This window comes from Podarcis melisellensis, assembly GCF_964234715.1.
Source record: "Podarcis melisellensis genome assembly, chromosome: 15".
Taxonomy (NCBI): domain Eukaryota; kingdom Metazoa; phylum Chordata; class Lepidosauria; order Squamata; family Lacertidae; genus Podarcis; species Podarcis melisellensis.
Window position 1 is genome coordinate 10,026,849 of NC_138532.1, and position 20,143 is coordinate 10,046,991.

The 20,143-nt window shown below is 48.1% G+C and overlaps 1 protein-coding gene and 1 long non-coding RNA gene across 2 annotated transcripts in view; one reads left to right on the forward strand and one right to left on the reverse strand.

Annotated features, from left to right (window-relative positions):
• The window catches only part of ZMIZ2 (zinc finger MIZ-type containing 2), a 105,879-nt gene extending 99,463 nt beyond the window's left edge, over positions 1 to 6,416 (forward strand). The window contains exons 18-19 of the mRNA XM_081890879.1: positions 1,857 to 2,102; positions 4,614 to 6,416. Of these exons, the coding sequence (XP_081747005.1) occupies positions 1,857 to 2,102; positions 4,614 to 4,721 (354 nt within the window). The 3' untranslated portion in view covers positions 4,722 to 6,416. The remainder of the gene's footprint in view (positions 1 to 1,856; positions 2,103 to 4,613) is intronic.
• LOC309358291 overlaps positions 1 to 20,143 on the reverse strand; it is a 52,575-nt gene that overhangs the window by 19,741 nt on the left and 12,691 nt on the right. The gene's annotated exons all lie outside the window — the stretch shown is intronic.

The following is a 20,143-nucleotide window of genomic DNA, read 5'->3' on the forward strand; positions in this document are numbered from 1 at the left end:
CCGAAGGCTTGCGGATAGCTGCTATGCCTGAAGCCCAGGGAGCACAGCGGGAGTTGGCGCTTCACTCCCCAGGCTGCAGGCTGCTATCTGCAAGCCTTCAGAGCGCAGCGGGAACTCCTGCTGCGCTCCGAAGGCTTGCGGATAGCTGCCTGAAGAGCGAGAGGGGTTGGTGCGCACCGACCCCTCTCGCTCTCCAGGCTTCAGCGAAAGCCTGCATTCGCTCCATAGGACGCACACACATTTCCCCTTCATTTTTGGAGGGGAAAAAGTGCGTCCTATAGAGCGAAAAATGACGGTATTCTGCACCAGCTGTTCCTTCCGGGATCGCAGCTCAGAGGCAGTTTTAGGGTAGCACAACCCATTCAGCTGCGCTGGGGGGGGGGGGAGCACCACAACAATGCTCTAGAACGGAGTGTGAGAGGCAGGGGGCTCCAAATTTTTGCATTGCCCAGGGCGCTGCTGAAATTTGAGAGCCCAAAGTCTGCCATTGCTCGGCCCCTGCAGCTGCTGTACAGTTGTTGAAGATACTGAAACCACCTGCAAGATTTGTTTCCCACCCCGACATAGAACAATCTTGCTACTGGGTTTTGGAGGAGTTCAGAGTGCAGTTTAGATTCCCACGAACCTCCAGCCGTTTCAGATTTTACTGAACTACAACTCCCAACGTCTCTGGCTATCAGCTGGGCTTGCTGGGGCTGATGGGAATTGTAGTTCAGCAACACCCAGAGGGGCAAAGGCTGCCCACTCCTTTTAGAGGCAGTGCCTTTGAAATAAGAGCTGTAGAAATGGCCCTGGGACCAGAGAGCCTTAGACCCTTTAAGCATCATTTTGCAGGAGATCCGAACATAAAGCCATTGATTTTCGCTCTCCTCTCATGTGACAATCAGGCATTGGGCTGATGTTTAGCAAATGAGAAGAGGCTGCAGGATTTTGTTGGGGTTCCCTCTGTAGCCACCAGGGGGCATTGTAGAGCTTACTGAGCCATTTATGTGTTTTCTCCTTATAGCCCTGGGCTGGGAAAACGAAGGTTCTCCATTTACCAGGCACCCCCAAACTTGGCCCTCCAGATGTTTTGGGACTACAATTCCCACCATCCCTGACCACTGGTCCTGTTAGCTAGGGATGATGGGAGTTGTAGTCCCAAAACATCTGGAGGGCCGAGTTTGGGGGTTCCTGCCATATACTTGTTGCAGTATAAATCCCATGATCTCCAATTGCTGGCCAGGCTGATGGGAGTTCAGTTCCAACAACATCTGGAGGGGCCACAGTTCCCCACCCCAAATTCCTGCTGTGTAGTACCATAGCGGGGACACGGGTGGCGCTGTGGGTTAAACCACAGAGCCTAGGACTTGCCGATCAGAAGGTTGGCAGTTCGAATCCCCGCGACGGGGTGAGCTCCTGTTGCTCAGTCCCTGCTCCTGCCAACCTAGCAGTTCAAAAGCACGTCAAAGTGCAAGTAGATAAATAGGTACCGCTCCGGTGGGAAGGTAAACGGCATTTCCATGCGCTGCTCTGGTTTGCCAGAAGCGGCTTAGTCATGCTGGCCACATGACCGAGAAGCTGTACGCCAGCTCCCTCGGCCAATAAAGCGAGATGAGCACCGCAACCCCAGAGTCGGCCATGACTGGACCTAATGGTCAGGGGTCCCTTTACCTTTCCCCTAGTACCTGTGACTTTACTATTGCCATATTTCTTTCCAATGTGCAAAACTGCCAACCAACATACCCAGAGATGGGGGTGCGGCAGGTGGTGGTGGTGGGGTACAAAATGTGAGGTGTGCTTGCAGCCCTGCCCCAAACGGCACCTCTGCCACTGTGTGTTTCTCAGCGTTCCGTTTTCCTCTTTTGCGATTGCAGATGCCCCCGTCTAGCAGGATGGAGACTTCCCACAACCCTATGCAGCAGGGGCTCAACAACCCCAACCTTGGCAGCCAGCAAGGGCAGCAGCTCCACCATCGGAACCCTCCCCCGCCCCAGTCGCGGCAGCCCATGGGACAGCCAGCCTCCGGGGGCCAGGCGCACGCAGGAGATCTTGCCTTCAACCCTGGGCCTGGGATGGGAGGTCCACAGGGACCTGGAGAAGGCTCTGAGCCTTCCCTGGATGTAAGTAGCCTTACACTCCCCAAACCCCCACGCAAACCCTCCCATCGCTTGAGAAGGTCTCACGTGTCTCCCGTCTCGCTGCTCCTCTCAGCACCACGTGGCCTCAGTTTCAAAGCCGTAATGCTGGAGAGGGGAATATTCTGTCTGGCTCAGGGGCTGCATTCGCTTCTGGGCAAGCTTCTGAGTGCCACCTGTTAGGAAAGGGCAGGGCCTGCAGCAGAAGTGGGCAGAGCAACAAATGTAGAGGTTGCCTTTGTGACATAGGCCAGTTTTCAGGCACACACACCCCCTCCATCTTCTGTGCAGAAAAGCAAGAGGCATCATCATCATCATCATTATTATTATTATTATTATTATTATTATTATTATTATTATTATTATTATATTATACCACCCTTATATTATACCACCCTATACCCAGAGGTCTCAGGGAGGTTAACAGAACAAAATCAAAATATAAAACCACAAAATCTATTTGTTGTTGTTGTTTAGTCGTGTCCGACTCTCCGTGACCCCATGAACCAGAGCATGCCTTGGAAACTCACTTTCTTCTCAAAGCTTCTCCTTTTTTATGTCCATGGAGTTTTCTTGGCAAAATACTGCAGTGGTTTGCCAGTTCCTTCTCCAGAGTCTAAACTCTCAGCCATGACCTGTCCGTCTTGGGTGGCCCTGCACGGCGTAGCTCATAGTTTCTTGGAGTTATTCAAGCCCCTTTGCACGACAAGGCAGTGATCAAAATAAATCAAAATAATCAAAAATAAAAACGACAACCCAATAACCCCTTCCTTCCAAAAAAACACCCCACATTTTAAAAGGGCTTAGGGTGTCATTCAAATCAACCAAAGGCCTTGTTAAAAAGGAATGCTTTTGCCTGGCATGTAAAGGTGTATTGTGAATTTCCCTGGGGAGAGCATTCCACAGATGGGGAGCCACTGCAGAGAAGGCCCATTCTCGTGCTGCCACCCTCCAGACCTCTCAAGGAGGAGGCACATGAAGGAGGACCTCAGAAGGTGATCTCAGGGTCTGGGTAGGTTCATATGGAAAGAGGTGGTCCTTGAGGTGTTGCGGTCCTGAGCCGTTGTCAGACTCAGGCCCTGCCCACCCCTGGCATGTGGCCCTCAGACAGTAAAAGGTTGCTCCCCACCCCTGCTAGAGTCACTATCATGGTTTCCCACCCCCTTTTCTATTTTGGGGGTCTTGCCTGAGGATTGAGCATTTCACTGTCAGGCTATTCAGGGAATCTAAGAACTAGGACGCCAAACCCACAGGAGACAAGGCAGCTGGTTCTGTCAGTCCTTTGGGGAAGGAAGGAGGCAGACATGGCTTCTTCCGCCTTGTTCAGCTACTTGCATCAACTGCAGCTGGTGGAACTCCTTGGCCCTGGCCTTGTTCCTAGCTTGGCTCTCGGTTTGCGGGTCCGTTTTTGGTGCGAAGCTTCCCTGGTGGTGCTCAGCTCCCTTCAGGCAGGTGGCTTAATTCGTCTTCCTCTGCCTCATGCCTACTTCGTTTGCAGTTAAGGTGCAGCACTCCCCTTGATTCCTATCTGGAGCATAGGATACAGCTTTAGTCCATCTATTGTCAACACTGGCCAGCAGCAAATCTCCAGGCTTTCAGATAACTATCAGCCATGAGGGCTGTGTAGTACCTCTGGCATTAGAGGCAGTAGGTCTCTGAATATCAGTCACTAGAACTCACAGGTGACCAATTTTCTGTGTCCTGGTCCTGGAATTAATGGGGAAATGCTTTAATCAAGGAAAGAGAGTGTATCTCTTCCAATGATCAGACCTTGACTTGACTTTTAGGAGGGAACCTTCATTCTGTGAGTGATCAAAAAATATTTCCATGGTGCATCATGCAGAACGCCTTCTTGCATCTTGCAAGAGCTTCACCTATCCTCTCCCCTGAAGAATCTTCTGGGCGTGTTTTTGATTCTGAAGTCCAGGTCCTACTCTGGATGCTCATTGCACTGCTGTTCAGCTCAAAAGCGTAGAAGTTGCTTATTTATATAGCGCCATCTGCCCACGTGGCTCTTTATAAAGGACAGAGATGACAAATCCCTGCCCCAGGGGGCTTACAATCTAAAAATAGAGACAGGGAAACAACAGTGGCAGGGCGGAAATGGAGGCCTGGATAGACAGGAAAAGAATAGCGACAACTTCAGTTGCACGTATTTGGCTTTTGTTTTCAGTAAGGGCTAGAGGAACCATCCAAAAGACTTCCCGGAAAAGGCATGTTTTGGGGAGGAATTGAAGGAAATAAGGGAGGTGGTTGCATGGCGACGTTCCAGGAGGCACTTCCATGCATATGGGGCAGCAAGGGGAAGTTGGTGGAGCTGTTTGAGGGAGCAGGATGAGGGTGGTGGAGCTGGATGAGCATGATCACAGGGAGTGTGACAAGAAGTTTGCTCAGGATCAATGGTCACCCATCCAGGGAAGCCCACGAAGGAATTTCAGGAGGGGAGGCAGAAGAGGTGATTACGAGTTAACCCTGTTCTTTCTGTTTTGCCTTTAGCTTCTTCCTGAGCTGACGAACCCAGATGAGCTGCTGTCCTACTTAGGACCCCCTGATCTCCCCAATAACAGCAACGATGACCTGCTTTCTTTGTTTGAGAACAACTGAAGTCACCCTTTAAGGAACACAGTCACCAAGCTCCAAACGCCACCTGCACACACCTGCACATCACATACACAAGCACACACACACACCGACACTCACATAATGCATCCCATAGCTTCCCAGGCTCCCATCGAGAGAGGGGCATTGCCTTGGTAAAGTGGCAGTGCCCACAGAAACCTGCCAGCGAGTCAGAACCGTACTAAGGCAGCCCGAGAAACTTTGGCCAGGCAGTAATCCAGTTTTGTCAGAATTGTCTCTACCCTCCAGAAGGGCTCCAGTGGACAGTAGAGCAGCTTGCTTTAGCCATACTGGGAACCCTTCATGCCCAAAGGAGAGTTGGGGAGGGGGCGCTGTTCCTTGAAGACTTAGTTGTTAACAAGATGCTCACACCACGGCGAGGTTATCCACATGGCAGCTGTAGCATTTCAGCCGATCTGCCCCCCGAAGGCAGCCTAGAAAACCCACAGCCAGGGAAGGAGGAAATGGAGCCACAGGGTTTCCCCTGAAATGTTAGCACAGTCAATAACACCTTCCCCTCCTCGGGCACATCCTTCTGGATCTTAGTTTTGGGGTACGCAGATCCACCTGTAACATGTGACACTGTAGGATGAAACTGGCTCCTCCTTGTTTATACATTTCCCGAGCATTCTTAAGCCACAAGCTCCAGTAAGAAAGGACAGAGAGTGACGGTGTCTGGAAGAAGATGGAGTTTGCTTGCTCTTGCATGTTCTTGAACCTGGAGGTCCTCCGGAGCCAGCTCTGCTTGCCCAAACTCCTCGAATGGGGCATAGCAGCGGTTTTTCTCTTTTATGGCTCCCAGCCTCAAAGATGTGCCCAAATGAATCGGGATCAGAAACCTGTCCACGCTCCCCGTGCCCCGTTCCTGTCCAACAGACCCACAAGAACTTGAGCTGGAAAACTTTTTCCCTCCCCCCCATTGCTTCTCCCCGCGGACTACAGCAGCAAGGAAAGGCGTCTCTGGTGGAAAGAAAAAAAGACAGTTCCCAGGACACCAGCTGACAGACTTGCCTCCATCTGTCAATGGATCCGTCTACAAGCACAACAATGTAAATAATGTAGAAACACTAAAGGAAACAAAAGTGAGGGTGGGAGGAAAATGGGGAAGGGAGGGGAGGAACTATTTAAAAGCAAGCCGCATCACTCTGTTGTATAGTCTCCAGGGCTTCCCAGCCTTGGGGCAAAAGTCCTCTGTATAAATGTGCATAAGCTTCCTAGATTGTAATATAGACCATTCCACATGGGGCTGTGTGCACTATTCAGAGACTTGATGCATTTAGCCATAGCTGGGGTCCGGCCCTTGCATCTGACATGCGTGCGTCCCACCAAAGTAGGATCTGGATGCTGAGAATTAACTCATTTTAATCCCGAGCCCCAGAAATAAGTGCAGCGAAGTCAGTCCCCACCCACCCACCCAAAAAAACCAATGTGTGTGTTGACCTGCCATTCCCCCTCCATTCCCACTCAGGAGCCCACTTCAGTTTAGGTTGCATTTGGGATGGTGTCAAAGAGGTCCCAAAGGTTACCTTACCTGTGGAAGAATCAAACCATTGTTTGTGGCCGGGTTTCCTGAGCCAGGGAATCCCTGTGTCCAAGTGCTGACAGCTCTGTTGAGTTTTTGTGTATCTTGTTTCATTATTGCTATATATTAAAGGATTCTTTTTGGTGGGGCTCACCAAATAGTTTGTGTGCTGTTGGTTTTAAAATGTACCTATTGCAACATCAAGGGTGAATGTGGGAAAACAGCAGGTCCTCGCTCAGAACTTGGGGAGGTTCACAGGGGTGCCCTTTTTCCCTTTCCAGCTTAACTGTCCAAGCTATCTAGCTTACAATCAGCAGAGACGTCCTAGACGACACAGTGATTGGGAGCAGTGATTGTAATTAGAACATAGCTGTGATAATCTGCATGGATGGAGACAACCTATCAGTTTAAAAGTTGACCAGCAGAGAGGATTGTGGAAGCCCCTAAATATGACATTGCACACATATAACTCGGCAGAGGAGATTGGGGGAAGACATTTTGGAGCTAGGTCAGAAACCAAAATAATTCCAATTCCAATTAAACTTTTTATTGCACTAGCCATAGGCCATGGCATCATTCAGAAGGAGAACAAAAACAACAATAACCATAAAAATCATCGAGCACAGACATACAATAAAACCACGGTCACAGCTACTAAAATTATTTGTCGCAATAAATAGAACAGAATAGCAGAAGATTCTCAGGTAAGGTGTGCCAAATTAAATATCTGAATCCCCTTTGCAGTTGACCACTATTTTGTCTAGTTCCTTCCTCCTGATAGCTGCCAGTGCATAGAGTGGTACTTTACAAGTAACAAAGTAGACCAAAATAACAATAAGGGATAAATGAGTAAAAAGTAGCCTTCTCCCAAGTGGAAGTCCGCCAGATGTTGGACTCCAGCTCCCAGCATCCTTGGCCGCTGGTCATTCTGGCTGGGGCTGATGGGAGTTGGTGTCCAGCAAGATCTGGAGGGTCTTCAGAGAACACCAGTGTAGATATCACAAGGGTGCAACCAGAAAGAAGAAAAATTTCCCTTTCTAAAACTGATATGAGGAACTTCACTCTCTTCAAGTGAGACCTAAGGTACCTCTTGCACCAGGGCTGGGGAGCTGGTGGTCCTCTCATCAACTGCAGCAAACATGAGTTCAGCAACATCCAGCGGGCCCTGCCTAACACTCTCTTACCCATGGGAACAGTTTAGAACCTTAGACTCCTGGCCATTCCAAGCAATAAAGCTGCTACTGATTAGTTAGGCTCCTTGATCTGCCCAGGAGAAAGAACGTTCTCTTAGAACTGTTTTTAAAACATTGGATAAGAAGAAGAATTGTGAAGGTGATGCTTAGCAGTCAGGGCTGTTTCTTACTATCCTGGCAGGGCAACATGTTTTGAAAGTACAATTCCACCCATCTCCCAATCAAAAGTTAGAGGCCCCCATCCCCTGTTGCTAGAGAGCCATGTCCACTTAATAGCAAGTAGCACACGGCTTGATGAGCAAATATCTTGAGATGGTGTAAGACATCTTCCTATGTGGTCTGCATGCATGTAAGGGAGAGCCATTCTGCCTCACAAACCAGGGAACATAAGAACACAAGAGCCTGCAGGATCTTCAGCGGCGGAGAAAAGCCATTGTTGCTGTTAGCCATTGATAGCCACCTCCGCCATGGATCGGCTAATCATCTTTCAAAGGCATCCAAGTTGGCGGTCATCACTGGCAAGTTCCATAGCACAGCTAAGCACTACATGAAGACGTACGTACTATTACTGAATCTTCCAGCATTCAGCTTTGTTGTATGCCCATGAGTTCTAGTGCTATGAGAGGAGAGAGAGAGAAAAATGCTCTGTCAACTTTCTCCATGCCATGAATAACTTTATAAACGTCATCATGTCACCTCTTACTTGCCTTTTCTATAAACAATCTCCCCCCCAAACGCTGCAACCTTTCTTGTGCCTTATGAATTTCCACTACCCGGTAAATTTCACTGTCTCGGGAACAGCTACCGACAAGACGGCCTGATCTGGTACAAGGGCATACCATGAGATTGCAACGACTTCAAGATGTTCCCTAGTGTTTGTGGCAATGGTCAAAACAGGTCCCAATGAAAGCTCAGGGATAGAGCAGCTGCTTTTTATACAGAAGGTTCCTGGAATCTCTGGTTAAGCAGGTTGGGTACCAGGTGATGAGAAAGATGCCTGAGATGCTGGAGAGTTACTGTCAGTCAGACAATACTGGGCTTGATGGACCAGTAACCTCACCTGGTATATGACTGCTTCCTATCTCCCTGGGATTGTGACCAGGAGGGGAAAGAGTATAAGAAGATGTATCCAGGTCTCCTCCTAACTGAAAGGGAACTGGGTTGAAATCAAAAATCTGTATCAGTTGATTTCCAGAGTAAATGAAGAGAAACTAGGAGATGGAGGAGAACAGCACAGGGGGAAGAAGTTTGACAATCTGCTGGAATGTCAGATGGCGAGGGAAACTTGAAAGGCATCTGAAGCAAAGGCCATTTCCCCCACCTACTGAGGCTAGCTGAGCAAAGGGCAGCATTAATCTTGCCTATCAAAAAGGCTCAGAATCTGCAGAGGAGACTTAAGTACCAGGAGAGTGTTTTGAATAAGATGGTGAAGTCACTAAAGACTAAAACAACTGAATATCAATTGTTTAAAATGGAGCTTTTTACAGGTAAGGGGTAGAATTGGAGTCTAGTGGGGATAGACAAATCAATTTTCCCAGGCCATACCACGTTCACATTTTTTCAGTTAACTTCTCATTTTTACATTAATCTGCAATAATATTTTTTAAAAAAAACACAACACCATGAAAAGCTGCATTTAAATACATACCTCTGAACATATTTTCTCATAGGATAACTCATTTCTAAATATAATTTACCCCAAAGTACTCATTGCTAAAAGCATTTGATACTTTTCTTTTTTTAGCTTGAACTGCCTCATAAAATTCTGAGATGTACAAAATCCAAAAGACGAACGGTTCTAAACTGCAGATTCATTCAAGAGGCGTGGATCAGGTTGGTTTGTATCAAAATTCACAAAAGATCAACTTTTTCAGCATAGGCGCCAACTCCTAGAAGCCCAGGTCCCTTTGGCCACCCCAAAGTTGATGGGCATTGCTGATCAAATAGTGCCTTGCATTTGATGGGGTGGGGCAGGGCACTCCTGGAGTCTGCACAACGACATATGAACAAGCATTGAGACTGTACAGTGGATCACATGGTGGCTCATAGCATCACCTGGGCCAGGTAGCTGTGTATCCTAGGGCCTAAAGGATTTAGCTATCCAGTCTACTGATGTCTCATGAGAAGTTCTGGAGTGCTAGGGGAAGGATGCATACAAACATGCCAAAAAAATAAAGGCGGGGGCTTAAGAACAGCAGTTGTGGAATTGAGTTACCAGTCTTGCTGACCCCTGTCTCTAGAGATATAGGAGGAATTAATGCTGAGTGTGATAAAAATTACTAAACAAATAAGTAAAGGGACCCCTGACCATTAGGTCCAGTTGTGGCCGACTCTGGGGTTGCGGCGTTCATCTCACTTTATTGGCCAAGGGAGCTGGCGTACAGCTTCCGGTCATGTGGCCAGCATGACTAAGCCGCTTCTGGCGAACCAGAGCAGCGCACGGAAACGCCGTTTACCTTCCCGCCAGAGTGGTACCTATTTATCTACTTGCACTTTGACGTGCTTTCGAACTGCTAGGTGGGCAGGAGCAGGGACCGAGCAAGCGGAGCTCACCCCATTGCGGGGATTCGAACCGCTGACTTTCTGATTGGCAAGTCCTAGGCTCTGTGGTTTAACCCACAGCGCCACCCGCGTCCCGCACTAAACAAATAGATAAGGACATAAAAATGGCCAGCTGAATTTCTACTTGTTCCGTCAGTGGTGATGCTTCAGAAGTACTTCTGCCAGTATTAAGGTAGCTTGAAGATTCTGGATGTTCTGCCTCTTCAACCCCATTAGCAGCTCCTCACTTGCTATCATCAGCTCCCCAGAGACCTTTGCACTTTCTTGTCTTCGCAGTCCATGCAGAAGAAAAAAAGAAAGATGCGAGAGGCCAATTGGTTCATGACTCAGATCAGCTCCCAGGGCTCCCATGTGCAGATCAGGTAGCCACTGAGAATCTCATCTGCCTTCTGTTCCAGGGCTTGCCAAATTTACGCCAGTTGCTATCATGCCAGGTCCATTATCTTGTATAATCCAGTGGGTATTGTTTTAGAGTAAGGCCCCCTTCTTTTTTAGCCCTGCATTTTTGTAAATGGTGGACCTTCTCTGCAGCCTGCAATGACCTTCAACATGGGTTTCTCATCCAGTTACGAACATTATCAAAACATCAGGTAGTTCTTTGCCCATAGCACCGGTGATGCATTTGTTATCCAGGAACACACAATATTCCTCAGACCATAGGAGCCAACTCCTACGGACCAAGGTCCATTCATCCACCCCAATAAAATATTTGAGGGGGTTGGGGGCCCCCCCAAAGTTGATGCATGTCATTCAAAGGGTGTCTATGTGCACTGCATCTTGTGATCGATTATGTGGGGCAGGGCTTACCTGGGGCCCCACAATAGTTTATTCAAGTTGGCCCCCTTGTCTCAGACCAATAATCCAGAATAAATTACAGTCTGGGGTGGAGGCAGGGGCTTGGCAGTTATTCCCTGGAAGTGTGTTTTCACACTCTACTTTCATGGTGCTATGGATCCTGCTCTTTGCAGTTACAGTGGTACCTCAGGTTACATACGCTTCAGGTTACAGACTCCTCTAACCCAGAAATATTACCTCGGGTTAAGAACTTTGCTTCAGGATGAGAACAGAAATCGTGCGGCGGCAGAGGGAGGCCCCATTAGCTAAAGTGATGCTTCAGGTTAAGAACAGTTTCAGGTTAAGAACAGACCTCCAGAACAAATTAAGTACTTAACCTGAGGTACCACTGTACTAAAAACAACCCACAAATTCTTCATGAAATGCACACACAGGTGCCAACAGAGCCCACTCAACACAATGAGCAGAAGAACCCTCAAGGGCAGCAGGACTGGGATGCCCCATTCTGAAGTAAGTGAAGTACAGTGGTACCTCGGGTTACATACGCTTCAGGTTACATAGAATCATAGAGTTGGAAGAGACCACAAGGGCCATTCAACCCCCTGCCAAGCAGGAAACACCATCAGGGCACTCCTGACATATGGTTGTCAAGCCTCTGCTTAAAGACCTCCAAAGAAGGAGACTCCACCACACTCCTTGGCAGCAAATTCCACTGTCGAACAGCTCTCACTGTCAGGAAGTTCTTCCTAATGTTTAGGTGGAATCTTCTTTCTTGTAGTTTGGATCCATTGCTCCGTGTCTGCTTCTCTGGAGCAGCAGAAAGCAACCTTTCTCCCTCCTCTATGTGACATCCTTTTATATATTTGAACATGGCTATCATATCACCCCTTAACCTCCTCTTCTCCAGGCTAAACATGCCCAGCTCCCTTAGCCGTTCCTCATAAGGCATCATTTCCAGGCCTTTGACCATTTTGGTTGCCCTCCTCTGGACACGTTCCAGTTTGTCAGTGTCCTTCTTTGACATACGCTTCAGGTTACAGACTCCGCTAACCCAGAAATAGTACCTCGGGTTAAGAACTTTGCTTCAGGAGGAGAACAGAAATGGTGCTATGGCGGTGCGGCGGCAGCAGGAGGCCCCATTAGCTAAAGTGGGGCTTCAGGTTAAGAACAGTTTCAGGTTAAGAACAGACCACCAGAACGAATTAAGTACTTAACCCGAGGTAACACTGTACAGTAATATAGGTCAACATCAAAGGAAGGGAGCCCCTAAATTGCCTCGCCTCATCACCGTACATGCAAAAGCACCCTGTGTGCATGACACAATAGTTTCACTGCAGTGCTGCATATTGTGGACCTTATGAAGCACACAACCACACCATTTCCCCCCTTGACAACTAAGCACTGCCTGGGCCTTTACAGCATCTGCTAGCCCATTTCTACCTTTCATTGCTGTGTTCTGGTTCGTTCCTCTCTCCCTGCCTGCCTGGAAAAAGAACAGATCTAGGTCATTCACTATAAACACACACACACCTCAGAGCATGAGTCACTGCCTAACTAAGAGATTGTTTTCTCATAGTCTCAGCATCCAGCAGCTTCCTACGGACAATGGAGAATTTTATCAGCTGCCTAGCCTGGAGAATGATAGAAAATTCCTCTCTCCACTCACAATTCAGTTCAATGACATTCAACTGGCAGAGGGAGAAAAACATAGGTTTGGTTTGGTTTGGTTCATTCAGGCCTCAGGTAGCTAGTTAAGATTAGAAGCATCCCAAAGATGAGTGCCTCCAGGCTGATCAGATTTTTTGCAAGTGTATTTTGCAGCATGCAATAATGCTGCATCCGTGGAGGATTTATACTGGACCATCCACACATCGTTTTGCTTCCCTAGTGTTACTGTATTATTGACGTCTGGAGGGCTCCTTTTATGCTTTTGTGCAACAAAAGCATTTAAAAACCCAGAACATACTGTTGCATGCCTCCTCAGTCTCTCAGTGGTGCAAGATTCCAGGGGTTCTGGGCACTTACCCCGACTTGGTGTTTCCTTGGAATGAGAGACAGCAGACGAAACTGTGGTGTTTGTATGATATGTAGTTTATATACACATACCGTATTTTTCTGTGTATAAGACTAGGTTTCCCCCCTAAAAATAATGTCCAAAATTTGGGGGCATCTTATACATGGACAGATCTTCCCCTATTTTCTTAAATTGGAGCCCTCAAAAATAGGGGGTGTCTTATGCATGGGGGCGTCTTATAGACGGGAAAATACGGTGTGTACAACCTGAGCCTACGATGAAGCGGTGAACAGCTATAACACCCCGAGAGGGCCTTTCTTTTCCCATAACCAGCCTTGGATTCCAGAAGAAATCAGGCGTGGCTCTGTCTCCCAGCTGTTGAGCCCTGCAGCCCTGCTTCTAGCTTCCAACTCTGACTTTTGTCTTTCTAACCACCAGTGAGTTGACACTATCTGGCACAGAGCCATTTCCTTTGTTACCTTAATGGCCCATACTTAGAAAGGTCATTACTTCATGAGGAATCTAGCCTAGCTATTCCAGGAATTGAATCCATGCTGGATCCAGGAATTAGAAGTCGGCTCAGGCATACAGCCTAACCCTGCCACCCCAACGTTCCAGGATTTCAGCAAGAAGCTACAGAGAATGCACCAATTGGAAATTAAGCAGTATATCGACCCAAAAACATATGCAGGCACAAACATAAATGAAAGTTAGATTTTGTATAACCACCCTGATATCATCATGAGGGGCTGGTAGTTAGAAAAAGACAAAGGCAAGAATGGAGTTTTGCAGAGAAGTGAAGAAAAGCAGCAAGCTGGAGAGAGAGACAGAGCAATGTTTGACTTCAGTTTGAATTCAAGGCTGCAGCTATGGGAGAGAAAAGACCCTTTGGGTCTGTTAATGCTGTGCACCCCTCCATTGTAGGCTCAGGTTGTAGATATGTGTAAATAAACCATCTATCATAAAGACACCACAGTCTCCTCTGTGCCTCACTCCAAAAAGAAACATGAACCTTGCTAAGGGCCTGGAACCTCAGGAATCTCACCCCAGGAATGCTCAGAGATTGGGGTGGCGTGTCACAATATATATGTTATTTATGTTGTTGGCATCCATCTGTCTCGAGAGACAATGGAGTGCGCCTCTGGGGGTGAAGTCAAACTGCTGCATTAGCAGCACCAAAATGACCTTCCCAGGATGCAACGCTGTGCAATGTGTATGGAGGTCTTGGGCTGCCGAGATGACAAGACCCCCCTCTTGTTATAAAATACAAAGAACAAAAGGAAGTCTGGTTGTTCCAAAATTATATTGACATATAGAGACAATGGGGATATAGGTAAAGGTAAAGGTACCCCTGCCCTTTCGGGCCAGTCTTGACAGACTCTAGGGTTGTGCGCTCATCTCACTCTATAGGCCAGGAGCCAGCGCTGTCCGAAGACACTTCCGGGTCACGTGGCTAGCGTGACGAAGCTGCATCTGGCGAGCCAGCGCAGCACACGGAAACGCCGTTTACCTTCCCGCTGGTAAGCGGTCCCTATTTATCTACTTGCACCCGGGGGTGCTTTCGAACTGCTAGGTTGGCAGGCGCTGGGACCGAACGACGGGAGCACACCCCGCCACGGGGATTCGAACCGCCGACCATGCAATCGGCAAGTCCTAGGCGCTGAGGTTTTACCCACAGCACCACCCGCATCCCAGGGATATAGGTAGCCAAATCTAAATAACAGGATACATAAAGAAAATAGCTCTACAAGAGGCCCATTTGAAAAAGGAGAGGAGAAAATATATCAAAAAAGATTCATAGCATCCCTTAATACCCTAAGACATATATAAAAAGGTAATATTCATATATAATACATAAATACCTTTCTAACCTCACATTATCATAATGCACATTCTGATAATTGATGAAACGGTTCCACCTCTAGTAGCACGTATCTGCTACCTCTTCCTTCCAGGAACACCCCTTTTTCGATTGCCTGTTTCCCTGGAGCAAGACACAGCAAGCCAAAAGTCCTCAAGGAATCCTGGATAAGTTGGGGAGGGCAGAACGCCACAGAGTTCCTTGCATGGCTACGTCTGAAAGGTATCCACCAGGGATCCTGCTGACAAGACTCTCGGCCTGGCGATTCAGTTGTCTACCAGTCAGGAACATCATAAAATCTTGGCAGCTGCTGGGTGGATTAAATCAGAAGCTCGCACATCACATACCGGGGCTGCTTTGCATGCCTGGCTGCGGTGACAAGCGCTCCTCCAGGGAACAGATGGCTACAACTCAGCTTAAAGTGACAGGTACAGGGCTGGTGCTTCTGCCTGGGGAAGGGGGGGGGGAGAGACTTGAGGGAACAGGTGGGGGCCATATGCCCTTCTCACTTCAGCCAGGTCTAATCCCTGGGGATTATACTCGACTCCTGCGGAAAAATCCACCACGGGTAGAGCTCACAGCTGCGGCTCTCGACATCAGGGCTGTGTTCCCCTCGGTGGTGCTTATATTGTGTAGTGACCACATCTGGGTGCAGTGGAATGGTGCCCCAGTTATATCCCAACAACGGAATCCTTCCCAGTAAATACCCAGGAAGTGTAAAACAACTTAACTGAAGGGTCATAGCTCAACAACATGCATGCAGAAAGCCTCATTGCTAGGTAGCAATGGGGAAAGGACCTGGTCTTGACTCCCTCAGCACATTTTGACTCAGACTTGGGATCGAAGACTCTGGAGACAGACAAGGAGGCATGGGAGGAGAAGGCTGGAATAGATGGAAGCCTTTTTCTGCCTCCAAACACATCTGGCTCCAATGCCGTTACTGATCCTTCCCCTTCTGTGGGGCAGAAAGTCTCAATTGGGTGGGGGGGGATTGGTAATCGGTAAGGAAAAGATCCAGTGAGTGTGAACCAGGTGGCAGCGGTGTAGGTGGCAGTGGTGTAAAAAAAGCAAGGGAAGGGATGGCAGGAGAGGAGTCACTGATCGTGAATCTGGAAGAGAACCCTGACCCCCCCATCCAAACAATGACTATCATCAGTGCAAGTAAGAAAAAAAATCACATTTTCATTTTTAAAAAATCATCAATACTGTTTTATTGATTTTATAGTATAGTACAGTACAGTTAGAGGGACGAGGGTGGTGCTGTGGGTAAAACCTCAGTGCCTAGGACTTGCCGATCGCATGGTCGGCGGTTTGAATCCCTGCGGCGGGGTGAGCTCCCATCTTTTGGTCCCAGCTCCTGCCCACCTAGCAGTTTGAAAGCACCCCTAAGTGCAAGTTGATAAATAAAGGTAAAGGTACCCCTGCCCGTACGGGCCAGTCTTGACGGACTCTAGGGTTGTGCGCTCATCTCACTCTAGAGGCCGGGAGCCAGCGCTGTCCGCAGACACTTCCGGGTCACGTGGCCAGCGTGACGAAGCTGCTCTGGCGAACCGGCACCAGAGCAGCACACGGAATGCCGTTTACCTTCCCGCTATAAAGTGGTACCTATTTATCTATTTATCATTTTTTCTTTACGACAATACTGTGAGGTAGAATTGGCAGACATTTGTAATTGGCTCAAGGTGGCTAGTTTATGCGTGTATATGATGCATATGTGTGTGGCAAGATCAAATGAAGGAGAAGTCTCCTGATGTAGAATAGGATGTCCTTATTTTCACCAGAGAAGCTTTAAAAGGTATGCACTCTCTCCCAAGACAAGCAACCGCCTCTGGAGAAGGGCAGAGACACAGCCACCTAGACATAGTACCAGCTTACAACCTAGACATTCCTACAGGAATTGAGGTTCTCGCCTCTATTCCGGCACTCAGGTAAGGGCTGCACTCCGCCTCAGATTTAGAACTTGGCAGGTGGGAGTGGAAACTTTTTGGAACAACTTCTCAGCTCCTGTGCAGTCTTTAATTCCATTCCACTGTTCTAGGCCTTGCAAAGCTCAGTCCTTTCTCCTGGTGTGGACTCCTCCTTGCCCCCCCCCCCTGGTTTCCGAAAGTCCTGGGACTGGATTAACTCCTTTCCTGCTGCAGAGTCTGTAGTGTTACTATGCTTTAATAATAATAAAAATCACTTCGGCTGTTGTGTTTTCTGCAGGGAGAGACCACAAGAACTCCTCTCTGAAATCCTGGAGAGCTGCTGCCAATCAGCGTAGGCCAGGTATCCCCAAACTCGGCCCTCTAGCTGTTTTGGGACTACAACTCCCATCATCTCTAGCTAACAGGACCAGTGGGCAGGGATGATGGGAGTTGTAGTCCCAAAACAGCTGGAGGGCCAGGTTTGGGGATGCCTGGCGTAGGCAATACGAGCTAAACAGACCAATGGACTGACTTGGTGTAAGGCCGCTTTCTGTGCTCCTATGAGACTTGAATATCAGCTGCTTGGGGGAGGGGGAACTGCAGGGAAGGGCAGTTAGCCTTATGCCCTGCTTGTGGGCTTCCCGGAAGCATGGGACTGGCCACCGTGACAAATGAAATGCCAAACAACTTCCTCTTGCCTGAATTTTTCAAAGGCAGATTGTGTTTGCAGAAGGAATGGTCAAAGTGCAGTGTCCACAGTTATTTCTTTGTGTGTTTATTTAAAGCATTTAGAAGCTGCTTAATATTTTCAAATGAGATCATAAAAACAGTAAAGAGCACCATTAAAAAGCTGGTTGAAAGAGGAATAATCATAATAATAATATAATAATAATTTATTATTTGTACCTCGCCCATCTGGCTGGGTTTCCCCAACCACTCTGGGCAGCTTCCAACAAAGATTAAAAATGCATTAAAATGTCACACATTAAAAACTTCCCTAAATAGGGCTGCCTTCAGAAGTCTTCTAAATGTCAGGTAGTTGTTTACCTCTTTGACATCTGATGGGAGGGTGTTCCACAGGGTGGGCGCCACTACCGAGAAGGCCCTCTGCCTGGTTCCCTGTAGCTTTTCTTCTTGCAGTGAGGGAACCACCAGAAGGCCCTCGACGCTGGACCTCAGCGTCCGGGCAGAACGATGGGGGTGGAGACGCTCCTTTAGGTATACTGGGCTGAGGCCATTTAGGAAGGCCTTCAGTAGATACCAAAAAGACAAGAACTGCCACTTTAGCTGAACATGCTGAAAAATGAACCTGCCTAGCATGTGGTCAGTCTCTGTTCTATGACCCTTTCTAATTACCGTATTTTTTGCTCTATAAGACGCACCAGACCACAAGACGCACCTAGTTTTTGGAGGAGGAAAACAAGAAAAAAAAATTCTGAATCTCAGAAGACAGAACAGCAAGAGGGATCGCTGCGTAGTGAAAGCAGCAATCCCTCTTGCTGTTCTGGCTTCTGAGATAGCTGCACAGCCTGCATTCGCTCCATAAGATGCACACACGTTTCCCCCTACCTTTTAGGAGGGAAAAGGTGAGTCTTATAGAGCAAAAAATACGGTACATGTAACTGCCTGGTAACAAAAAGGCACTCAGGGGAGTGCTACACATGCTCCAGGCAGCCTGTAAGCAGCCAAATGTGTGAAGAGGAAGTTCTGGATTCCTTTTCTCAGTCTCTCTTAAAGGCAGATCTAGTTTGCCAGAGCCTTGATTTCTTTGTGTGGCCATCTTGCTAACCTCTTCTATGCTTGCTCTGGGTCTTCCCACCCACAGCTCCTGCTGCAACTGCATCATGGTGTTATCTAAGGACAGCTGCCTACTAACTTTTGCTGCTTAGCCCAGAGGACACTACACTGCTGAGAAAGGCTTTTAGCGTTTCTCACACATCTCCCACGTCAGGCTAATTAAATATGGGGCTTCTGGAAGCTTGACCGAACCCAGTGAGTGCTCCTATCCCATAGCAGTAGCTATTCGCTGTTGGTAGAGAATGCCGTTATTACCGCTTGCACTAATGTGCCATAGCTCTGAACTCCTTGGGAGCATCTTCCTAGCCACAAAATAACTTGATTTCATTCTTGTTGATATTATGCATGATTATCTCTAGGGAAATGCAGAACCAAACATCACTGCTCTCTCCACCCACTCGCTGAATGCACAGTCATTGTGCTGCTATCAGTTCGGATCAAAATACAGCCTGCCATGGCTTTTCAAGGCTGATGATCAGGTTGGCAGGGAGATGGACAGATGGCTTCTACAGAAGAAGTCCATGGCCTTTCTTAGTTATTAATGAACTAACTGAATTCCTAGCACTGCCCTATAACATAAATTCTCAGGGCAGCTCACCAGAAACGCAACTAAAATACCATACAAAATGAAAACTTAAAAGTACAAATACAACATTTTTTTTTAAAAAAAAAGCACTACTAAGACCTTCTGTGTAGCATCTTATTGTGCAATGTGCTCTCCTGTCTTTATACATTTATGCTCACAGAACCATTTCTAGAGGTGACTATGCTCTATTTCTTCTGCTAGGGAACTGAGTCATGGGGAGACCCAGGGGAGGCTGGTGCATTAGGGTGAATGGGGGCACTGCCCCACCAAGCTATGCCTGTCCTTAACCAACCAATAAAATTCTGGGATGCATCAATAGGAGTATAGCATCTAGATCAAGGGAAGTAATAGTGCCACTGTATTCTGCTCTGGTCAGACCTCACCTGGAGTACTGTGTCCAGTGTTCAAGAAGGACACTGACAAACTGGAACGTGTCCAGAGGAGGGCAACCAAAATGGTCAAAGGCCTGGAAACGACGCCTTATGAGGAACGGCTAAGGGAGCTGGGCATGTTTAGCCTGGAGAAGAGGAGGTTAAGGGGTGATATGATAGCCATGTTCAAATATATAAAAGGATGTCACATAGAGGAGGGAGAAAGGTTGTTTTCTGCTGCTCCAGAGAAGCGGACACAGAGCAATGGATCCAAACTACAAGAAAGAAGATTCCACCTAAACATTAGGAAGAACTTCCTGACAGTAAGAGCTGTTCGACAGTGGAATTTGCTGCCAAGGAGTGTGGTGGAGTCTCCTTCTTTGGAGCTCTTGAAGCAGAGGCTTGACAACCATATGTCAGGAGTACTCTGATGGTGTTTCCTGCTTGGCAGGGGGTTGGACTCGATGGCCCTTGTGGCCTCTTCCAACTCTATGATTCTATGATTCTAACCCTCACCTGCCTGCCTCCATACAATCGGTCGAGGGGGGGGCACTAGTTGTCTGCCACCTTCTCCTCAGTCTCAAGGCAGATCCACACCAATCCCCCCGGAACCCTCAGCCAGGACCATCTTAAGCATATTCGGCGCCCCCCCCCCGGTTTCCCAGAATTGTCCACCTTTTTTTAGGGAGGACGGCGCTGCCGGCAGAGCTGGAGGAGGCGGGCAGGGGCTGGAGGGTGGCTCTTCCGGCAGGGAAGAGGTGGGGGCTGGACGCGGCCCCTCCCAGCTCAGCTAGCCACT